Below are 23,553 nucleotides of genomic sequence, written 5' to 3' on the forward strand. Positions count from 1 at the left end.
TCCTTGCACCACCACCAGATGGCGCTCACCTCCGCGCTTCCTCGGCAGCGGTGGCGGAATTGCATTAGCCTCTCCACAATGCCTAAATGAAGCCTAAATAAAGTCTAAGAAAATTGCAAACTTATGTCTTGGCTCTTCATGCCCTCACGCAAAGCTTCGCTGTGTATAGATTCCGACTCGTTGAATCGGCTGCATTTTTTATAGGTAATTTCTACTTTTACTGTGGGAAGGCAACTTAGCTGTGGAGTCTTTGTAGATATCATCAAAGACATTCACGTATGCCTGTTGTACTCCATGATTTCCCAACGCCTCCATGACTATATGCGTATATCGAGTTAAAGAAAGAACTATACGACAGCACAGGGATACCCGAGCACATACCTGCTGTTAGTAGACCAGCTGCTAAGTTAGAGACAACGTAGGTCACTGGATCAGCGCAAGAGGCTAGAGAGATAGAAGTATTAAATGTTTCTAAAGTAGGCAAAGAATTGTTCACAATAAATGTTACTGGTTTGGAAGTTAATTCGCCTTCACATGTATAGCGTGGGCCCTAGGTTTACATTGCTTTTTGCATTCGCATCTTTTACAGTCACCAGTCAAGGCTTATCGTGAGTGGATCGACAAGTACGGTGACGTCGTTGGGTAAGACAGTTTAGTAAATATTTTATACCTCGATTGCTCCAATATTTGCGCACTATTTCTCTGCCGCCCCGCCGCAAAACCGTGTCGACTAGCCAGCATGAAATGGTGTTATTGTACTGAACTGCAGTATTACAACAGCGGGAGCTGCAGGTGAGCCCTTTAACTGGCACTCAGCACGAGCTATTAGCCTACGTCGAGCGGCATACTTAGCGTCAAGCGGTCTAAGGGCTAAACATGGAAGCACCTCCGCTATCGCTTCGCTGAAGTGCACTCAAACTACAAAAAATCTTTCTCGCGCCTTACTGTTCGCCAGCCCACTTCGCCCGGTATCCTCAGCCGGAATGACCACTGCTTACTGAGCTGAATTATCTTCTTTATTAAAGCTGACGTTCCCATTAAATTCGACTTTGATAAAGTTCGTATTTTCTACCTTTCTTATGCATGTCTGCGTCTGTATATACCATCTGGAGCAAAAATGCTCGTACTTGCATGTGTGCGTGCGCATGTGCATATGTGCGTGTGCGCGTGAGTGTTTGTTTCGCCAGCGGTGATCAGATAGTATTGAGTGTTTTTACAATTTGTGGTGGTCTAGATAATTAGCGTGCGGCCGAGCATTTTCAGTAAAAGACATATTCAGTTCAATCCTTACAAAATTTTGTACCTTACTATGTATATAGCTATTTTGACACCGTGTCATTTCGTCGCTGCCATTTTCCTCTTGAATTCTGGGGTTACCTTGCCAAGTGCCGATGAAAGAACCATTATAACTACTGGTTTTGTTAATTTGCAATCGATGCAATGCTTTTTTTTGTGTGTGTAACTGTCGTAAAACTTTACGCTGCCGCACAAAATAGGGTTATGGTTCTGAATGAACACAAGCTTTTAAAACGCATTGCTTAACACAATCGCATCATTCTGTTCACAGAATATAATCTAAGTATGTGACTCACTAAATCTCCTAATGTAATTGAATTCAAAGCTGTCATCTCGCGAGAAACTCTGCACAAACGCCGACGCCATGGCAGACGTTATAAGACAAACGGCCTCTCCTACAGACGAGATTATCCACTATTAAAATATGTTACTCTAATACGGTTGTCAAAAAGCCGTCCAGGCTCAGTTTATTACGTTCACGCATGGACATATACGTAATTTTTTTTCAGATACTTCAACGGATACCGTCCCGTTATCCTCGTGGCAGATCTGGACTTGCTCAAGCAAATTCAGATCAAGGACTTCCAAGACTTTGTTGACAGAGGCGTGAGTCGGCGCTATTAACACTGCATCCAGTTGTTTTGTTGACATAAACGCAACTAAGAAGGAACGAAAGAAAATAATAGAAAGAAAGTTAGAAGGCAATTTAAAATCCATTTAAAGATAATAATAATATTTGGGGTTTTACGTGCCAAAACCACTTTCTGATTATGAGGCACGCCGTAGTGGAGGACTCCGGTAATTTTGACCACCTGGGGTTCTTTAACGTGCACCTAAATCTAAGCACACGGGTGTTTTCGCATTTCGCCCCCATCGAAATGCGGCCGCTGTGGCCGGGATTCGATCCCGCGACCTCGTGCTCAGCAGCCCTCCACTTAAAGACTATCAAAGACAATTTCTTCGTGAGCGAGTTAGGGGGAGGGAAGGGTGTGGCGGGATTAATGAACTTTTACCTGTATGTTACGTGTCAGCTGGGAAAGGATCCTATACTCAGTGAACAAAAGAAAACGCACCACAGGTCGCTCGTTCGATACATGCCGACAAACCAAGCAAAGCGAACGGGTGTAGTATGATAAAGATATACCGTGTGTCCCAGTTAACGTTAGGCAAGCTGCTCAAGGGGAAAAAGGGATTTAAAAACGCCGTGCAAGAATTATAAGATCTAAGTGTGTTCGGTCGTCAGACCTCTGAGCGCCGAACACCATAGGCCTCATAATCGTATCTTGCATCGCGCTTTTAATTTTTTTTTTTGTAAAGCTTGGTCAAAACGTTGGCTAGGACACCCTATAGACAACAACTGGGACACCCATGAACCGCATCTGCAGGTGCTTCACACAGTTGCAAGGTGAAGGTGTCCTCTAAACGGTCTCCACCACGCAGAGCTCCCAGGAACACGCTGTTTTAAGCCGATCGACTAGGGTAATCGCAATGTAGAGCATTGTCTACTTTAACAGGGAGCACTCTAATGTGCTGCTCTCACGTAGCTCCCACCCGAGTAACAAGTACCGCCTGAAGGTATATGTCAGCGCACTGCACTGGTGTGTAGGAAGGTGCCAGCGCCACCAATTCCCAAGTCGTTCCCTGCAAAGCCTGGGCATTGTACAAAGATTGTAGCGAAATTCGCACGTGCTCTGCAATAACGTCTAGCACGTGCTCTGCAATAAGCGCACTGTGCTCTTCCTTTTGTGACGTCACTATTTCCGATGCCAATCCGTGACGCGCAGCTCCTGTTCCAAGCTAAGCGCCCTCCAAGCCCGCACAACAAGGGCCTCCTGCAGCTCACCTCCACCCGCTGGAAGGAAGTGCGCAGCGTGCTCACCCCTTCTTTCACCACCAACAAGCTCAAGATGGTGAGTGGTGATGGTGAGAATTCCACAGCCCGCTCATCGCCAGACGCTTTACACCCTACTTGATGGCTGCCAGTCAAGCTCTATTCTCCTTTTCAGTGTTCTCAGTGCTTTAATTCGGAATGAAGTAGAGGCTTCTTTCGTTATTTATTCCGTCACTGTTTGACGGGAGTGTGCAGAAGGTGGCATTTGTGCTTCGCGTGTTCCCTTCGAGAACCGCCTTTGGGCCTCTCGCAGATGTCTCCGGGTGTCATCTCGGCCGTGGAAAAGCTGGTCTCCAAGTTCGACCGCAAGGCGGAGACGGGGGAGGAGTTCGAAGTGGGCGAGATGTACGCTGCCCTGGCCCTGGACGTGATCTGCAAGAGCGCCATGGGCATCGACTACAACCTGCAGGACCACCCGCGTCACGGCTTCCTGGTCTGCTGTCGAATGCTGTTCGGCTGCGCCTTCTCCTTCATTGCCGTGCTACTCAGTGAGTGCGAAAGCGCAGCACAGTGTTCAGCGAGTAAACCCCTTCATTCCTACGCTAGTCGGCGGAATAGTGCACACAGTTTCGACAACGAGCTAGTAAAGCTTATTGTTTTGTTCATTGGCGAGCACTCGCACTGCTAACCACAGTAATTGTGACTGCTGCGACTTCTTGTTGCTCTGTGATTCGTTCGTACCATTAGTTTGTTTGTTTCTCCCTCTGCGTGATTTTAAAATGTGTTGCGATAATGTTGCAGTTCATAGAAAGAAAAATTTATTGTCTAAATGCAAAGTATTTCTTTGCCTAGTCGGAGCAAAGGTTAAACTCGAGGCCGTCCAAGGTCACAGTGTTTGTCCCCGATTATCGCGCACCCCCATCATCCGCTCGCTAACCTATATTGGTTCGGACCCTCCTTGCGTGCCCGCTCGCACGCTGCTACTGGCTTCGTTTCGCCACTCGCTAGTACGGGTTTGCGCGTCACAAATGTAATAGACGCTGCTCGGTTGCGTTTATCTATTCTACGTGCACAACCGTGCCGACGTTTTATTCAAAACTGCAGGGGAAGTAACGCATGCGCAGGGGGTCCCAAGCCCGTACCTGCGCTTTATTTCCATAGCGCTCACCGCATGCCTGGTGGCCGCCGTTGAGTATGTCTCGTGCGGCATAACGCTTTCCTCCTCACCCTTTGGCAGTACTCTCCTCCTCCGCTTTCCCCTCATGGTTAGGCTGCACCCTTCTCCTAGGCTTTCCTCATCGCGCTCTCCTTACTATCGCCGTCTTTCACCCCCGCTGCGCTCCGCATTCACTCCTCCATCCTTCGCTGCGCTCGTTCACTCGGTTACGATGGACGCCGAGGGACGCCGACGCTCAACGCAGGAACGGGCGCCTGTGAGCTGCGCTCTAAAAGAGCGGGATACACGAGGTTGCATACACGGACGAGGGACAGGGGCGACCCTGCAGGAAGAACACGATGTGGAGCGACGGACGCTTGCATTTTCACAGCCTTATAACCATATGGAGAAAGACATATTGCGCAATTTTAATGCGTGCTTATTCCAGGCCTACTTCCTCCGGAAATCTGTTAGTCTGTCCGTCCATTTGTAGTGCAACACGTGACACGATGCTCTCCCACAGGGGGGTCCTATGGCGGTGTATATGAAAATTCCTTATGACTGCTATGACTACTGAGATTTGTGATTATGACTATATATATATAGTGAGGAAACAAAAGAACAAAGAAAGCAACAATCATACGGGGCAAACTTGTTCTCACGTGCGCAGCCGCGTTTCCGGGTTCGGCGGCGCTGCTCAAGTTCATCAACTCGCGTTGGCTCCGGTACAAGAACAGCGGCGTGCACCCTTTCATCGAGGTGCAAGAGAAGTGCAAGCGAATCGTCGGCCAGCGACAGCAGGACACGTCGGTAAGGTACTCTCCTTACGTCCTTCGGAACTACAGGTACTATAGCTTTCCAATACGGAGGCCGCGCAATATACTGAGGAAATACGTGGAATCACTAACAGCCATCCAAAAGCTACACACAGAAGCACTAAACCGTAACACACGCACGTACTAACGGTTTCTATTATATTGCGATTGCAATTATGTGGATCGGCACTGCAGGCAAATGTTAAGCGTTGGCGTTGCCTTGATGTTCTGTATATATATTTAGGCATATGTATGCCACATGTTCATTTGTGCCGTATATGCATGGCGCAGATGCTATAACATTCAACCGCTAAAGTTTCTCAGACAAGTTATTGCCTTTTTGACTGAATTATTCGCAATAATTTTTTTGTACTTGCAGCATGCAAGCAAACGTAACGAGATAGTTCATTCACAGCGCGTGTCTCATATTTTAAATCTTCTTGGTCGATTAAAGAATACAAAACACTATCAGTGCTCACAATCTGAATGTTATGCAATTTCACTAGCGGCGCTCTTTGCGATGCGATGCAATTATATGCCCTATGCGGCGTGTTAAAAAGCTTTCAATGATGCCATAAATATTGGCGTACCCGCGTATAGTTCCAGCACCTTGCAATTATTTCAAGCGCAACGCTAAACCTTGCTATTGCTGTCAATGCTACGTAAAACGGGAGAGCACAGTTTCTTCATTCACTTTTCTTTAATTGCCTTGATCTGGTAACGCTTTTCCACCTTTCTTGTGCGATTATTAAGCAAGCGTAAGTTATTCGCACAATAAATCATATCTTCCCGGTAGGCAATTAACAATTACTATTTAGCCTTCATGTAATAACTGAAACATTTTGTTGCAAATGGAGAAATTAAGTTGCGTGACAATAATGTCGTACAGATCTAAGCAGAAACCCCGCAACCACCACGAGCTTCTTATTATACGTAACCTAAACGAGCTAAAAGATGTAATGGCGTTGCAAATAATATCGTTCTCGATTGCTAGTGGGAGGCTCTCAGTGGATCGGAATCTCACTTGAACGACAATATATTTTGGAGCACATTTTTGTGGACTCGAAAGTGATGCTAGATGATTTCTGCTGAGCACATGTTACTTCGAAACTGATTGGCCTCCATTTTGCATTTCCATATGCCCTAAAGTGAATGATTAGAAATGGAGTCTGTTTGCAATGTGTTCTGAGCTGTTCAGTCGCAACATCGTTCTGCGTGCACTAGTTACTGTGCTACTAATTTTTATGCACGAACTATGTGCATGAACGTATAAGACTACATGTGTAACTGTACCACGTGTTTATGAGACGTATTTATGGGCCACATCTCCTTCTTCAATCGGGTGAATAAAGTTAGGAAGTGAAAGTTTGCTAACATTGTAGGCTTTGTATAGTGCAAGTGTAATCCTCCTGAACAGGCAGAATATGCTCAGAGGAGCAATTTTTATTCTGTTCGAACTGAAACACACATGTGCAAATACATGCGCGCGCGCCGTATACTTATGTGCACGCTATGTATTTTCAATGTACATAGCCGTGCCAACATTTCCGTAGCATTAAGAAAGCAATTACTTTTATCGACAACAAAGCGAAACCAGCGCTGACGACTGTTGCTCCGTGAATATGGTTACCATTGCCGTCATATACACTGGTTATATTATTACACTTATGGTACATTACTTACACCAACCTCGACAAAAATTACGCGCTCTTCAGTCGCGTGACAGCTTCTTGGTCAGTCACAGAATCCGGGCCTTAGCTGTTATTCGATGCTCGCACTTGTTCGAGGCTACAAAGTTCTCTCCTGCTCTCGTTTTAGGACTTCTTTTGCGCCCTTCTTTTCTTCTCTGCTCTTTTTGTTTGACCGTCTGGCTTGAAGTATGGGAAAGAGGTGACAGAAAGAAACGGACAAGAACAAATGGGCATCATTTACGTTCTTGAACACGCTAGCACAGGCGTATAACGCTCAGCTTTTCCTTCATAATGAATACCACTCTCTCCTCCTTTCTCCCCCGCTCTCTCTCCGTCACTCTAAATTAGCTCGCATGGCAGCACGAATCAAAGAAAAAGCGCAAAGTACGAATTTAGACGTCATGACTAGCCCATTTACATGCGCTCTTGCGGACATTTTGCGACCTCATTCCGACAGCTTATTTATAAAGAAACCCGGATTATCTTCCCGCCACTTTATTGTAGCTCCGTCAAAAGGACCTGCTTCAATTGATGATCGATGCAAAGGAGTCCCGCGTCGACCTCGGTTCCGTCACGTCAACCCAACTGACGGCTGGGGAAGAGAACGAGCAGGAACTGCCGAACGGAGCCAGCTCAACCACCGGTAAGCGACTAAATTCGCTTTCTTTTTTTTTCCTGGATATGGTCATCGGGCCAGCAGTCGAACAAAATTGTAGTCTTCACACTGCGACGCCATGCCTGTGGAATGATATGGTATGAAGAACTTTATTTAGCTCCCGAGTAATCGGTCTGGGACTGATGCGGACCCCTCCCACGTCGGCACAGAGAGGCCGAGCACCTCTGCCGTCACGCAGGCCCTCCGGACTGGCCTGAGTTGGTCTGCCTGCACTTCACTGTGCGGCATCCGCTGCCACCACTGTTCACCTCGAGAACCATCACCGGCCAGCGCCAAGCAGCGCCAAAGCATGTGTTCTAAATCGAGCAAACCCTTCTTCACACTTACTACAATAGACGGAAACACTGCAGTCCGGATTGAAATGTGATGACTTTACCTCGGTGAAAACCGGGTGAATTGATCGCATCTCGCCCCTTACAAGCGTCAATTTAGGCATTTTATATTGTCACGCACACATTGTTTCGCTATTGGCCGGAGACTTTTTTACCACCGGATTATGACTGTTGTCAAGTTGCCGTTTGGCACAAGAAGTGCCGACTGCGTCTGAAGTTTCTTGAATGCTGTAGACTATCTTATGCTGATCGAGTCTAATCTCGTCACATAAAGCGCGTGACGCTAACACTCTTGCACGTTCTGGAATGCAAGCGAGGACGAGCAATTAGTTTGGAATATACCGTTATGGTATGCATGAATTATTAGCGCGCTGACTTGCCCTTTGAGTTCAGATCCTGCGACGGCGCGCGCCAGTACACATTGGCATCGAGTGTTGCTTGCCTTTCTGGAGACACAGGTCAGTCCAATGAAGAGTTAAAAGGCCAACTGCAACAACACTTTGGTCGGCGTAAAAAAAAAGCCTATAGTTTCAGAAAGCGTAAACATAGGAACATGGACATTAAATATGCCAAAGCTGACGCCTTGATCATAGAGACGCAACAATACAGCGACCCGCAGTAACCATGACACGACTGGCCCTCTTTAATCTGTGCTAAAATGCGAGCGCATCAAACTCTCCTCAATCCGCCTTCAACACGATGTTGGCACACCCGCCGGCAGACGCTCCCGCAGCCTCGATCTCAGAGCTGAACAACATAGCCGATGTCTGTACGTCACATTATTATACGGCAGCGCGCTGTAATGCGCCTTCCGCTGCGTTGTCCTTCATAGCAGGCTGCGCTGCTCCTGAACCCTCATATGCGAAAACTGATAGCTCCTTGTCTATCGTGTTTTTTTTTCTCTATCTCTGTTGCTTATTTTAATAGGTCCTCCAATTTACTGATGCTTCCGACTTAGGGAAGTAATTATCTGCAACCAGGGCCATCTCTGCATCGAGGTTTGACTTCGACGTATATGTGTCTTGTACAGAAAGCGCCAAGGGCAACGTGTCTGTCTTCAACAAGGCTGTGCTGGATGACGACGACATCACGCAGAATGCATTCGTGGTTCTAGTGGCAGGGTAAGGCACATCTATCACTGCTATCCAGAATTGCGCGATTTTTTTTACGCCCCAAACCCGCGATATGATTATGAGACACGCCGTATTGGGCCACTTCGGATTAACGTTAACGATCTGGGATTCGTTAACGCGCACCTAAATTTAAGTACGTGGGCGTTCTTGCGTATCACGCACCCATCGAAATGCGGCCGCCGCGCACTGCTGCATCAGTAGATTTATTCATGCATATCATTGCAATTATCCACGTAAATCTATTATTGTGACTTGTTTACATTGTTTAAAGTTGCTTACATTCGACGAGGCTATGTTAACGTGTGTTCTTGCCGTTTAAAAAATTTGTGTTGAACGTATACGGTATTAAAGTGCATGCCCTCGAGAACAGTTTCTTAATCGAATAGTCTTTTAATGAAGGGTGCATGTATACGCGGTTGTAAAACACGTTCCTGTAACACTTCTGTGTTTGTTTTTGTGTGCGGGGCTTTCCACCAACGAAGGTCCTTGTGTGTACGTTAACATGAACACTCGAATGTACGGGAACTGCTCAAAAACAATTTTTTTTCTTTGTGCATATGTGAACCATAGAATTGCACCTGCTAGAGTTGTTTTCTACACTTTTTCATGAAACTTTTTTTAGCTCATCTATTAATTAAGAGAACAGGAGTAGCCGGACTAGTCTAACAGGCACCAACATCTCCTTGATTAGAGTTATTAAAAGAAAGAACGTGTTTCTTTTTTTTTTTAGTTTCGCAGCGAGAGGTCACTTAAGCAGCGTAACATCTGATATGAAACTGGCTTCTCTGAAAATACGCTCTTCGATTTCTCGCCTATATGCAGACTGGGATACGCTCCGTCCCATGGTCGTACTCATAGCCGTCAGCGCTGAGTTGTCATGCTGTGTTCCAATTTCCTTTCAGTTATTTGTTCTCCGGGCCCCGCAGGCTTTACAGGAACGAGTAAACAGATAAGCAATTCCAATACCACATGTAAGAGACAGCACATTTTAACGATGAGCCATCGCAAAAGGTCAACGCATACATGGTATTCTTGGGGCCTCTCATGCATAAAGAAAAAAATAATAAACAAGAAGAGTAGGGGGGAGCGGGCGTAGCCCATACCGATAAGATATAGCCGGCGCAAAGTCGACTAAACTAATATAGCGGGGCATGGTGATCCACAAATAAACTTGGGGAAATTTTGCTACAATTTCGGTATAATAAGTCTGCGTGGAATCTTAACAATCCCGTCCGCTTGTCTTTTATTAATGATATGAGAAATATTGTAAAGTAATATGAAATGAAAGATATGGAAGGATGAGGACTTGATGAAAATTCGTCACAGCGGTAATGAGGGTGATGGCCTTGTCGGTGTGACTTGAGCCTGACCATAACCTTGGTGTTGTGGCTTCTGACAGGAGGAAGGGACTGGACTGTCGCCTGGAAGTGTGACACAAAACACAAAGAACGGAGACAAATACGATACGAGAGAAAGAATGAAATTGATGAAATTGAAAGGATTAATATGCTGACAAGTAATGAAAAGTGATTGTGATGACTTATAGGCAAGTGATGTATAACAGCGAAGTAGTATCAAAAGAGAGATCAGAGTATAAATTAGAAGAGGGATATAAAAGTGGTGAGCAGGGACCTTGAAAGGCGAGAAAAACAAGTAGTTTTTGACTCAGAAGACAAAAGATATTCCCCACTATCGTTTGCACGCAGCGATGTCTTGTAAATAGAAAAGCCTATTAAGAAGAAGAAAAGAAGTGAATTGAAGTTGAAAGGAGAACTGGTAGCAGAAAAAAGAAGCAATAAGGAAACGGGCAAAATATTTTAGCGAGAAAGCGATTAATAGATGTAGGATGTTTATAAAGGTGATTATTTTTCATGAGATGGCTCATGTGTTGTGATGGGCCTATGAGAAGCGCTCTCTTCCTACAATTAAGTGTGTATTATTTGTAATGCGAAGGCGTTATGGGAGTATTGATGGTGGAATCGAGCAGTTGCGTGGTGATGGATTGAGTGATAGAGTGATTAGTGATTCGTGATTAGTGATAGGGTGATGAGTAATTGAATGATTCAAGAAATTTAAGATGCGCTTACAAGGTTAACCACAAATGCAGTTGTTTTAACGGTGAACTGGAATCGATGCAGGTAAAACGAAAAGGCGTATATGTGCAGTTACGAGGGAAATCAATGGTCACCGGAGCGAGCAGAAATGGGACATCGAAGGCGGGCTATTTCTCCATGGAAATAGTTCGGCGTCGGTATTGTCGTGGGTCCAGGTGGTGACCCGGGGAGTTTTCGATGCGGCATACAACTATGAGTATACTGTTACCGGACTAATACCATTGGCGTAATGTACCGGTAATTCAGCCCGATGCCGCAGCGATATCTGCCCATCCGATGCCAAGAATTTTTTTTTATGGCCAGGAACATAAACTAAAATAACCATGCGTGTTGTAGCGGAGGAATGTAAGGTTTTTTTGAATGCGTGTATCGTGGAGCGGTTCGTCGTAAGTCGGGTGAGTATCGTGAGTAAAGAAAGGTAGTCAGTGTATATATGCACAGTGCTATTATGATATGTTTCTTTTCTTCTTTTTTATTTAAACAACAGCGCAGATTGTGAGAACGCGATTGTCTGCGTGGTATGTGCAATAATTGTCCCTTGTAGTTTCAATTTGTTTCCACGCGTTACGAAACCGATCTGATCGATGACTGCAAAAGCTGCTCCAGCAGAGCCCGATGTGTGTACGAACCCTCTGTGAATATGTGTAAGTCGGATTGGATAGCCGCGGTGCGGATTTGTTGCGGTGTCGCTTCGTCAAACGAAAACAGGAGCTTTAATGATGGGCGCGTAAAACCAAGGATCAAGCGGGAACATTCAGGTAATGAGCGAGAATATTCAGAACGGCTCCGATATGCGCATGCGCGCGTCTTGCGGCGCCGAGCGATCAGTGCTTAGCCGATGAAAAACGATCACCGGGAGAAGATTTTTAAAAATGTATGCGTCTCAGCATTGCAGGTGAACAGAATATAGTTAGTCAAACTGCGCAGTACAAAAGTTCGCAGCCATCTCCGGCGTCTATTACGCATGATCTATACTTCGATAAACGCGAAATTTTCGTATTTTTTATTATTATTGATCGAATGTAAAGTACAGCAAAATTAATAATAATAATATTTGGGGTTTTACGTGCCAAAACCACTTTCTGATTATGAGGCACGCCGTAGTGGAGGACTCCGGAAATTTTGACCACCTGGGGTTCTTTAACGTGCACCTAAATCTAAGCACACGGGTGTTTTCGCATTTCGCCCCCATCGAAATGCGGCCGCCGTGGCCGGGATATACAGCAAAATTGTAGCACTTCTTTTATCGGCAATCGTTGTTTGTTCGAGTTTTTCTCATTTTATGTTTAAAACGAAAGTGGTGCTGCCGACAATGACGTGGAATGAAAGAGAGCACACTGTCACCGCTGGGCCGAGCATCTCTCTTGCAATCAAGAAGAGCGGCTTCCTTTTTTTTTTTTATTCATATTTTGGATGCTTCGGGCTCGCAAGATGGCGGACCTGCGCGCAACTCTTCTCACCAGAGGGAGCAGCGTTGCGCAGGTACGGTCGATGCTCGTGCGTTTTGATTTTAAAAATTGCAAGTGTGCACACGATGCGCCCTTGAGCGCCTTCTCGGCGGCTATGTGCAGCAAACCGGGAAAGCGAGGTCCGCTGAAACGACTTAATCTCCGAAAAGAAAAAAAGGAAAGAAAGAAATTGTGCGCCCTTCTTGCTCGAAATGTTCCGATCTCTTCGCCCCCGAAATTTCTGCATGCTCCTCCCCGGCTGTCCACGCAGATTCGAGACCACGAGCAACACCATGTCGCTGGTGACTCACATGCTGCTGCACTACCCGGAAGTGCAGGAGAAGATGAGGGAGGAGCTGTTCTCCGTCCTAGGATCTGATGTACGTATAGACTGATTCACACGAACTAAATTGTTGTTGTTGTGCTACTTCTTCTTCTGCGACTACAACTACTATGACTACTACTACTACTACTACTACTACTACTACTACTACTACTACTACTACTACTACTTTTCTTCTTCATTCGTAGTTGAGAGGAAAGGTGAGAGAAACGCATATATGGCAGGCGCCCGTCCTGTGCGTCTCTCCCCTTTTTATCGGGTGGGGCCCCGACGGTCATCGACTGATAAGATTAATACGAGAAGATTGTAATACGTAACTCACTATTTGGAGCCACCGCAAATAATCCGCGTTTTTCATCGATTCACGCCGGCGCACTGTTATACAAATGGGAAGCGCCCACATGGCAGCAGTTGTATCGATGCCGCAATCTCTATTAAGTGAATTTCAAATTCGAAGTTGAACGCAGGAACTAATTAAGCGACTTAACATATGCAAGAAAGAGCAGATAGTTTGTTAACGTCCTAAATTTGAATGCCCGATCCGGGGCCACACCGGGAGCGTGCTTTCTGCCGGTGCCAGTGCCGTTCATACAGCAACATCCAACGATATTGCACACAATAAGTGTCCAGGTTCTTCTATTTTCTTTAGGTAGCACGCCTTCGTTTACATTATGCCGAACTACACTAAAACGACACAAATGGCCGGTTCAACTGTGTACACAAAGCGCGTGACTTCGACGATGTTTGACAACTGTACTTTGTTATATTTGATACTCTTTAAATAATGCTTTGGCGTATTTCGATGCATGCTTTCGGTGGCGCTTAGAAGCAAAATGGCCTCGGTCGAAACGGGAAGACTTTAGACCTGCCAGGCACCGTATATTTCTAGATTAATTGCCTTTCAAACGACCGCTGCCATTGTCTGCTACAGACACAGTACCAATTGTTATGGCTCCAAATTTTAAGAGTTATTATTTTTTTTAATTGCTTCTGTTCCAGGAACCTATAACGTACAACACCATCCAGAAACTCACCTACATGAACTGCGTCATTCAAGAGACGATGCGGATGTACCCACCAGCCTTCGCGTGAGTATAGATTACTGACCCAAATCTCGATAATATCATATTCACCGGACAAAAATAGAAACAAAAGGAAGAATGAAACACCTCATGCCCTGTTTCATAAGACATGTTGTTCCGCTTTGCATCCATCGGGAGCTCAAGAACCTCCCACATTTAAACTAAGGCACTTTGTGCAGTTTTGGAGCAGCAGCGTACTACTTATAGTTTCGTTTCCCTATTGCTATCGTTGTTGAAATCACGCCATCATAGTACTGAATCAAAGTCTCCAAATTTTATTTTACAAGGTTTACCATTATTATTCTCTCAGTATTGTCCCATTTTTGCACGCTCGATATTGGTTTAACATTCTGCATGTAAACCTGCTTACAGCAGGATGATCCCACCTGGCAGTGAAAAAAAAAAGAGGACATACATGTTAAAACAAGCCCATTAAAACGGCAAGGCACGTCAAAACGTAAACCAAGACCCATGAAAACTCATCCCAATTATTTATTTTAGGATATGGTTCGCTGCAACAACTCGGCGCCTGAAATACGTAGCCCTAGATTGTTTCAAAACATACGTAAGCGTGTCAATAATTTCATTATTAGTGACAGAAAACTGGCCGTGCGTTACTGAACAGAAGCCGCTTTCGTGCTTCCTAGAAATGGCGATAGCCCCTGGGTTGTTTTTTTTTTTTAATTATTATTATTATTTATTCCCATAAGGTGTACATATGTAAGAATGCGCTCATTTCAGGCCTCCTCGACAGAGCTGCTAAACAAAAAGAATCGCAAACAATGGCAAATTGCTACGAGAAATGATCCCTTTTGAAGCAACAAAGCGAAAAGAAAAAGCAGAAGAAAATTGTGAGGCATTCAAGCTCGTAAAGGCCGCCGGCGCAATAAACTTCGGCAAAAGAGATCGCCCTCGAAAATCGCAAGATTTCTGTCGTTGATGCGTCGACTTGCGGATCTTGTAAAAGGCACACGAGACACGAGCGATTCCTTTCTCCGAGAGACTCAGTGGCTTTTTTTTTTTTTTCATAGCAGACGAATAAAAGCCACAGCAACATCCCGGCGTCAACTAACCATCCGCACAGTCGAGTGCTTTCAGCTGAAGCAGCCATCCGTCACGTTAAGTGACGATTGCATCATGCCCATGTCAATCCAGGTTCGTGACGCGGGAGGCCGTGGTGGACAAAGTGTACGGCAAGCTTCGCATCCCCGCCGGCACGGCTGTAATGGCGGCCGTCGAGTACATTCACAGGGATCCGAGGCACTGGGAAAACCCGGACAAGTTCGACCCTGACAGGTAAGAAGATAACCTGTAGGCTGTGTTTGTCTAGCCCTTGGCAGCTGCGTTTCCCGGCACAAGACAATAAATTAGCGTTGAAAATATTCGCAGTTTCGCACGATGTCCGATGCAACAGCAGCGGTATAGCTTTCGAAAGAAATCCACATCTCCGCAGCGCGGAATCGGCCGAGGACAATTGTAGATTCTTTCCCATAACTTTAGCACAGATTAAGGCCGCATAATTCTTTGAAGTATGTTTACTCGAATCCAGAAACAAAAACTGTTCATTTACTACCTCAGCAGTGTTTCGCTTGGTTCATCCTCTTCAAATCTTACAGGTATGCGCGGCGTTCCGTTGAATGCGTCTTCTCGTCTTCCAGTACATTAGAGTCTCGGTAAATGGAAATTACTTGAATGGTAATGACAATTAAACGGAACGGCAGCCTCTAAATTGGTTGCTTTTGTATTTAGACCATACGAAGAAGAAAAGATTTCGATAATAGAAAGTGAAATTTCCGCCGTTGGCTGTACAAACGGAACAACAAAACCATGCTCGAAACCATGTTCTACATAAATAATTTTGCACACTTGGGGTTCTTTAACATTCTCCCAATGCACTGCAAACGGGCGTTTTCGCATTTCGCTCCAATCGAAATGTGGCCGCCGCGGCGGCGATTCGATCCCGCACCCTCAGGTGCTTATAGCAACGCCATGCCAAAGCAACTACGCCCCCTAAAATGGCGCCACTCGCCCCTGTAGACGGCCGGAATCAGAGCGAGCGGAATCTCGGACGCCTTACAGCGAGTTTTTCCATTATTTGGACTTCAATTTTGCCCGACCTCGTGCTAATTCAACCACCGAGTCGAGCAGTAAGAGCAGAACTTCTTGCTTCCATACGTTGCCCGTAGCCTCCTCCAAATGCATGTAGCAAAGCCTAGTCGATAGAAGTCGCCAGCCGGCCCTAAACCGTGGAACAAACTAGCTGCTACGTTCACTTATGGATGCCTACTAACATTTCTAACAATGTTAAGACTGTGTATGGCATACAGTGCTGCACCCTTGCACATATTTCTCAGTTAACGGAACTCTCGTTAATCGGAACATCTTTATCCGGTCCCTTAAGGTTCCGTTTAACGAGGTGCTATTGTATGTTGTATTCTACCGTTGTCATGACGATAGCGACCTATACGGTGACGCTGTTAATGCATCCGGAATGTCCGCATGCTTGAAATTGCTAGGAAACGTATAGGCAGCAGCCAGCATTCATTTTATATTGATCAAGGCGAGATTTAATGAGTGCCACATTAGAGCATTCTCGGCCCGGGACCGGCACTTTTAAAAGTTCACCCGCTCGAACTCGGCCTGGTGGCTCAAAGCAAGACCCAGACTCCAGCCCTAGCCCGACAAAAATTTCACCCACCCGACCCTGCCCGGTTCGGCCTCAAATCAGGCCCGGCTGAGGCCCAGACATGCTGTCGAGAACACGGTGTTTCAAATAGTAATAATCCATGTTTTGTTGGCGCATACTTCGAGTACTTTGACCTTCAGTAATTAATTGTGCAAACGGGCCTCATGGTGAAGAAAAATGACTGGACGTATACAGAGTACTAGGAGCGTTTATTCAGCTGCACCCCCATACCGCACTTATTTTTCTGCAAACACAGTGGTGCGAATCGTCAAAGAGCGTTTAGTAGCTGGTTTTGTAGCAGGCAAAATAATGCGTAGTACCTGTCCGAACTTTAGTAGCAGGTTGCCAGAGCAAGAGAAGCTGAGGATGAAAGCCACATTTATTCCGTTTGTCTCCGCGACGGAATGTGCAAAATGGAAACGCCCATCGACACGCTCGCGGGAAAGGGCGCGCGCGAATGCGTGTGAAGCCTGTGGGTCTGTAAGGGGGTATCCTCACACAAATGAAAGTATCTGCTGACTCATTATACAACAATTGGGGTTCAGAACATACAATCCGTGATTTGTGTTCCCTGAAGTTCATAAGTATGTAATCTTCTAATACTGCGCAAACGGAACATCACACGCACAGATGCATAACACACGTATGGAGAAGCCCCTTAGTGATCGTATATATAGCTTCGCAGTTATACGTGCTGTCTGTTAGCGATGTCATGTTCGAAGCAAAAAAAAATTGTGCGGAGCGCTTATTTATCGTGTATACCAAGTGAGTGCGGCCCCATATTATGTACACGTGCGTCAATGCATGCGGTTTGTGCCGTGCTTTTATTTATTTTTTTTTACCCCTCTTGTAACGTTGTGCGCCTTCCAAACATGCTTATACCGCTGAAGGGTGGCCATTGTATGGCGGAGGAAAGAACGCCAAGAGGTAAACGAAAAGCTTTCGAGCTAATTTTGGCATTCGTCTTGAGGAAGTTCGGTGGCGATCGCCACCGAACAGTCCCTTTGCCTCGAACCAAAATGCACCCAGTCGGTAGGCACCTAGAAGTGTAGTGGCGCCGTCGACGGCGCCACTATAGGCTTCTCCATGCCCACCGATTGGGTGCATTTTGGTTCGAGGTGAGGGGACATCCACTGCCACGGAAACCGTTACTGTCCCGTTCAAACCAGAGATCTGGCTAACGGAACACGTTGCGGCCCGCGCCTTGTTTAATAGCCCTATATTCCTTCACACTGCAACACTGTTACGGCAGTACCATGGAGCTCTCGCCATATAGTCGAATACGACTAACGCGTGCGTGAATCCGGGCACAAACGGAAGCAAGCTATGCGTGTCCATCCCGCGTCGCACGGCAACTGCAGGAGACATGACTGAGCACTGAGGAAAAAAAACCTTTTCTCTAGTGAATCTAAGCCATGGCATTCCGCGCAGACCTTTCGTTTTTACAGACAGTGCTTTGACGAGCGTTCACCGCTTTGGAAGCCTGTCATCGCGCTTCCGAAGATGCGTAAATAGCATAATTGTAGTATTAACTTTGTTACTGCGACTATAAGATAACATTTGGAATATAAAAACAGTGAATGCAATATTAAATGAGACAAATGCTTCACTGGACCATTTTCAAATGACAGGAAATCTAGTTAATTGTAACTAGTGGCCGATCCAGTTACTTCTCGCCCGTTCCGCATAAATGAAGCAGCAACAAGCAAAACAAATCCGGTGATCCAAATAAAGCTTCTTCAAGTGGCTTGTCCCAGATAAAAACAAAGCTCGTTCCGGATAACATATATCTGGAACATACGCAACCTATGTGGAGCAAGGTTAAGAGTGCACCAAAGTACAAGCCCGGGCCCGGCCCGAGCCCTTGCAGTGCTCCAGGCCACATAATGTACTTCGACTCGTCCACTGCAATCGCGCTAAGCTTGCGATGATAATTCAATGGGTACACCACGTGCCTGATCTACGGCTTCTGGACGCAGGTTCCTTCCTGAGAACAAGTCGCGGATCAACACCATGGCCATGCAGGGCTTTGGCAACGGCCCCCGCAACTGCATCGGAATGCGATTCGCCCACATGGAGCTGCGGTACACGTTTGCGCACATACTGCGGAAGTACCGGCTCGAGAAGACGGAAAACAGCGAGAAGGTGGGTGCGGAAGAGTGCGCCATCAGGAACTGTTTGCTCAACGGCATGCACTTGCGCTTCAACACTTGATCGATCAGTTAGCAGTTGTAGTACATGATCTTCGTCTGGCCGGTGAGAAGAAAGAAACGTACAAGCATTTCTTCTTGCTTCCGTTTTTTTCCCCGGTATTGCCTTTCTTTCGTGTACTTATTTTTATTTTTCTCATTCCTTGATCTATCCCCATTTATGAGAGCGCGCCAAAATTACGGATCTTGACGATCATCGTTACAACCGTAGGGGACAAGCACACCAGAGGGACACGGCCGATCGAAAGCGATAAGCTCGCACATTGCTTCCTCGGAAATATACCTGCGTTTTTCCAGTGGCAAAAAAATTACCTTACTATCGCAGAAAAGGATGGCCGTAATTCAGAGTACATCTTCACAGATTTCGACATAGGTTCACGTATTTAGGATATTATTATTTTTTTACCTGTACAAGAAACTGGTTTGAACTCTCCTTCTTCTGCGCAATTAATGCAGCGTCATCTTTGTTTTAATAACAATCAATCAAATCACAGCCAGCCCATGGTAGAATCGGTGACATCACAGGGCACAGAGATTTCGAGGGCGCAACGCTGCCCGACACTCCCCTTTTGTGCCGTCCTGTGGCGAACCGACCAAGCTCCGCTCTCTCTAGTTGCTATTTCATGTCTGTACTATTTCGTGTGTCGGGTCTACCAATCCAGTCTGACTTAATGGTTCTCTTTGGAGTCCCCAAAAGAAGAAGCAGTAAGCTTCGCATTCGCTGCGTGATTGATTGACTGATTAATTGACGGATTCGTTATTTCATTCATTCCTTCAGTATGGCTAGTAATTCTGACCTCATACCACTCCTCCGCTGACCCTATAGTCCGCAAACCGCAGAAGCAGCGGCGCCTTTGCCGCCTGATTCGGATCGCTGTAGCGGTGTTCCCTATAACTTTTGCATATATGCCCGAGATGCGTCTGCAGAACGATGTGCAGGCCTTGAAGGACACACTAGAGGGAAAAACGATGCAGCTGCATAATTAATAACCCTTCTGTACAACGCAAAAAAAAGAGATAAAAAAAGACAATCTAACCGGGAGTAGATATTTGTTAGTCAGAAAAGACACAAAAAGGAGGGACGAGTAGTGACGCCGCCTTGAGGTTCGCGAACAACGTGACGTCACGTGTTTTGAAGGTATTGGCTTAGTAAATTTTTTATCAGTAGAGACGGACTGTATTGTATTCTAGGGAATCCGAATTCGGATTCGTAGCAAAGTTTCATGAACTGCGCCCACAGCGACCCGTGTGGAAAAAGAATTCGGTCGAATCCGTGGCGTCACACTGACGCACTGGAGCTGGTGTGTCGACGCGAAATATTAAGAAAAGAAATGAAAAGGTCGGAGGGCTTTTTTTTCGCTTTATTTGATTTTCTATTAATCCATCTGTGGCTTCGAAATAAAGGATAATAGTGTTTTGAAAGAACAATAAATCAGTCTAAAGTTTAAACTATTATTTCATTTTCAGTTTCCCTTTATATAGCGGGCATGTGCAAACTATACAAAACTATTGACAGCTGGGCGTGTTGTTGTTGACTCGTTAATTTTGTATGAAAAGTGCAGGTAAATGTGTTCTAGAACGTTAACGCTTCGGTAATATTGATAGCGCTGCATTTTTGCTTCTATTTGGTTTCCATCTCCTTCTTCTGCACTGGGGCGTTGCATCCATTTCTCGACGTCAACAGGAGAGGTAGTGTTGCGTGCTTACGCGCGGAAGAAAGTCACAAATATTAAAGAAAAAATAAGTAAACGTTGAACACCCTAAGCTAAGACAAATTTCCAGATGATGAGAACGTTCTGCGCATTGTTTAGATGATGTTAAAGAGGAGGAAATATTGTGTACTCTTCTATACTTTTTTTTCTTTCTGTGGCCAGCGTGCGTTTGCATATGCCATGTCGTGTACAGCGTGAAACAAAAATATCATCGTGATTTTTCTTTTCAGAACCCGCCGAACATTGAGATGAACCCGATCATACTCAAAATCAAGAACGGCGTCAAGATCAGGGCCGTGCCACTGTGATAACCATTCACTCCACACCTGCGACGTGCCCATCAGAACGCTGCATTGTCACTCGTTTCAAACCTTCGCGGGGTTTGTACTTCAAGTACGAAGAACTGGATTTTATCCCGCGTGCGACCACAGCGCCGCACAACTTTCTCCCTACGAACTAACAACACTTTCGTGAAGCACGTGCGAAAACTGTGATATTTGAGCCAGGGCGTTTTAAAAAATGCTCGCTTTGTGCCAAGTACAACACGTGAGTAATGTACAAGTGTTCAATAAACAAAAACATTGTCTAAATGGTAGTGTGCATGTGACATTATCTCGCCGTAATATAACTTCTCGCATAACGGCGTCGTGAGCAGAGTGCATGTGTGCGTGTGTGTGTAGTTCTTTGTACGTTTCGTCTGAGCGCCTGCTGGTATTCCAAAATTTGAACTATACACTACTCCAACCGCCCCAACTGTCTGCCCTACGGATATGAGAGACCCAGTGTTGTTTTCGATACGCACGACTGTTATACCCGGTGCTGAGCGCGCGTTTATTAGCTGCAACAAAACCGGCGTCGGAGTCTGCATAAAGTTGAATTACGTTCTTTTATCTTTCTTTCTTTCTTTTTGCTTTTTTTCCTAGTGCCATATAGCAAGCGTGACCTCTGAGACCAGAAAGACAACAACGCGTAGAACAAATGGCATTAGAAAAGGAGACATCAGTGCTTCGTGCGTTGCTTTGTATCACGTCGATTTTTTCAGGTATAGGGTTGTTTGATTGTTTGAAAAAAAATTGAAGACTTCAACGCCTATGGCGGTGAGAATGCGATAGTATTTCAGCATTTCGATTTGCTTTCACACGATTCAAAAATTTGTGCCACGTTATGTTTGGTGCGACTAGATCTGCGACCGTTTCCGGTAATTCTGGCTCTCAGTAGATGACTCGCTGTCCAAAACTGCGAAGAGACAGTGCAATGTACGCAGTATGCGGTGCGTAGTGCTTTCAAATTTCGTGTCGATGATTTTCGCGGGACATCAGAGGATGCAGCTTCTCACCGCCGCGCCGCGCTAGTAAGCGAACGTGTCGGCAACGATGGTATCCGTGAAACATCCCACGCGCATTGTTTCGCTTTCTGACGGGGACCGTTTTTTCACCCGATTATCCTTGCTATCGATTCGCCCTCGGCTCAAGATGCGCTGGACGTGGTGTCGCATGTCTCCCCTTTGCGTAATTTCTCGAAGTGCTATTATAGTACATCAAGATGGAGGCCACGATGGCGTCAGTGCAGACTATTAACGACATTACACGTTCGGATCTCCAAGTTGCCACACGTACCATGTTTTATATTTTATGCAAAAAGCTTGACTCTTTTTTCTTTTTTTGCACGGGGGTGTGTGTTTATGGAGCGCAATCTAGAGGATATACCTGAACTTACTGAATGTGTCGAACACTGGATTTTTCTCAACTTTCGAAACAATGATTTTGACGTTTTGTATATTTCTTGTTATTTTTTTAGACGTTTTCAAGATGCCTATTGTTCATTTTCGATATAAAAAAATAAACACACCACTTCAAGAAGACCTGTGCTGATTAATGCTTATTTCTTCAACTACTTAGCTAAAATGGCTAAGGACACCAGTGACGCTCTCTCTGGCTTTTTCTTTTTCTTTCTATCTATCTTTTTCAGTTACTTTCTTGCGTAAGCAGCAATTCTAGATAGAAGGGCAGGTGTACCTAAGGGGTGATTAGTTTTGAGTTTTACGGAATTCTAAAAAGTGTCTGTGGCAGATAGCATAATTCTTGTAATAGAGCAGGATTATTCGAAGAGGTGGGCATTACTAGCACGAGCAGTCGAAACGCATAGTAATCTAACTAAGAAAACTTCACTAACTACTTAACATATTACTTTACGACCCATATATCAATTTACGAATTGTAGCAGGTGAGCTTCCAAGACTTATTCACTTCAAATGAATCTCCAGGATGACACCAGTTTCGAGATATTATTTCCCAAAAGTGTGGGACGGAATACATAGGCGTTCCAGTTATTTTTGTGCTTCAATGCCTAAAAGAGTATGTTGTTAAAAAAATGAAGTGGAACAACCGTGCATTTTTGCGGCAACCTTGATGGAGTATATCTGCAAACCGTTGCCATTTTGGAAATTCATTCCAAGTGGACGCCTTGCAAGCTCACCGGCTACAACTTTGAAAATTGCAATATGCGCCGTAACTATTTTAAAATGTAATTAGTGGATTTTTATTAATTAGTGCAATATGCATTTCGATTTCTTGTGAAAGTAATGTCCACCTCTCTGAATAATCGAGCTCAAGGACTACAATTATGTTAGCTACAAAGGGCAATTTGTTTTTTAATTCCGTAAAACTTGAAAATTATCTCCCCGTATATGCAACCTGCCCGCCAAGTGGCCGCACTTCTTCAAACGAGAGACACGGCTTGTGGATTATCCAAAGAACGTTATGCATCCATGCAGTGTGTACAGTGAGAAATGCATACGGGACACAGCGTCCACACTCTGTGGACAAAAGGGCCGTGCTATAGGGCTGATGCTACGAAACATTTTAACGTTGCTGGCATAACTATGAACTTTGTATTTAATTACTGAACCCTCGTTATCGCTCCATTTTCTCGCGTTATACTATGTTCATGGTATATCGGTTTCCCCGGTATTATGAACAATCTATATTAATTGAAAATAAGGAAAACGATATAGGTGCTGTTCAGGCCA

The 23,553-nt window shown here is 45.3% G+C and overlaps 1 protein-coding gene across 1 annotated transcript in view; it reads left to right on the forward strand.

Annotated features, from left to right (window-relative positions):
- Positions 1-22,182, forward strand: part of LOC142584961 (thromboxane-A synthase-like) — a 44,951-nt gene extending 22,769 nt beyond the window's left edge. The window contains exons 4-15 of the mRNA XM_075695339.1: positions 590-642; positions 1,806-1,902; positions 3,081-3,206; positions 3,441-3,675; positions 4,954-5,093; positions 7,294-7,432; positions 8,828-8,918; positions 12,764-12,872; positions 13,835-13,923; positions 15,073-15,213; positions 18,583-18,748; positions 20,756-22,182. Coding sequence (XP_075551454.1) covers positions 590-642; positions 1,806-1,902; positions 3,081-3,206; positions 3,441-3,675; positions 4,954-5,093; positions 7,294-7,432; positions 8,828-8,918; positions 12,764-12,872; positions 13,835-13,923; positions 15,073-15,213; positions 18,583-18,748; positions 20,756-20,833 — 1,464 coding nt within the window. The 3' untranslated portion in view covers positions 20,834-22,182. The remainder of the gene's footprint in view (positions 1-589; positions 643-1,805; positions 1,903-3,080; positions 3,207-3,440; positions 3,676-4,953; positions 5,094-7,293; positions 7,433-8,827; positions 8,919-12,763; positions 12,873-13,834; positions 13,924-15,072; positions 15,214-18,582; positions 18,749-20,755) is intronic.
- The last annotated feature ends 1,371 nt before the right edge of the window (positions 22,183-23,553 follow it).

This window comes from Dermacentor variabilis, chromosome 6, assembly GCF_050947875.1.
Source record: "Dermacentor variabilis isolate Ectoservices chromosome 6, ASM5094787v1, whole genome shotgun sequence".
Classification (NCBI taxonomy): Eukaryota; Metazoa; Arthropoda; class Arachnida; order Ixodida; family Ixodidae; genus Dermacentor; species Dermacentor variabilis.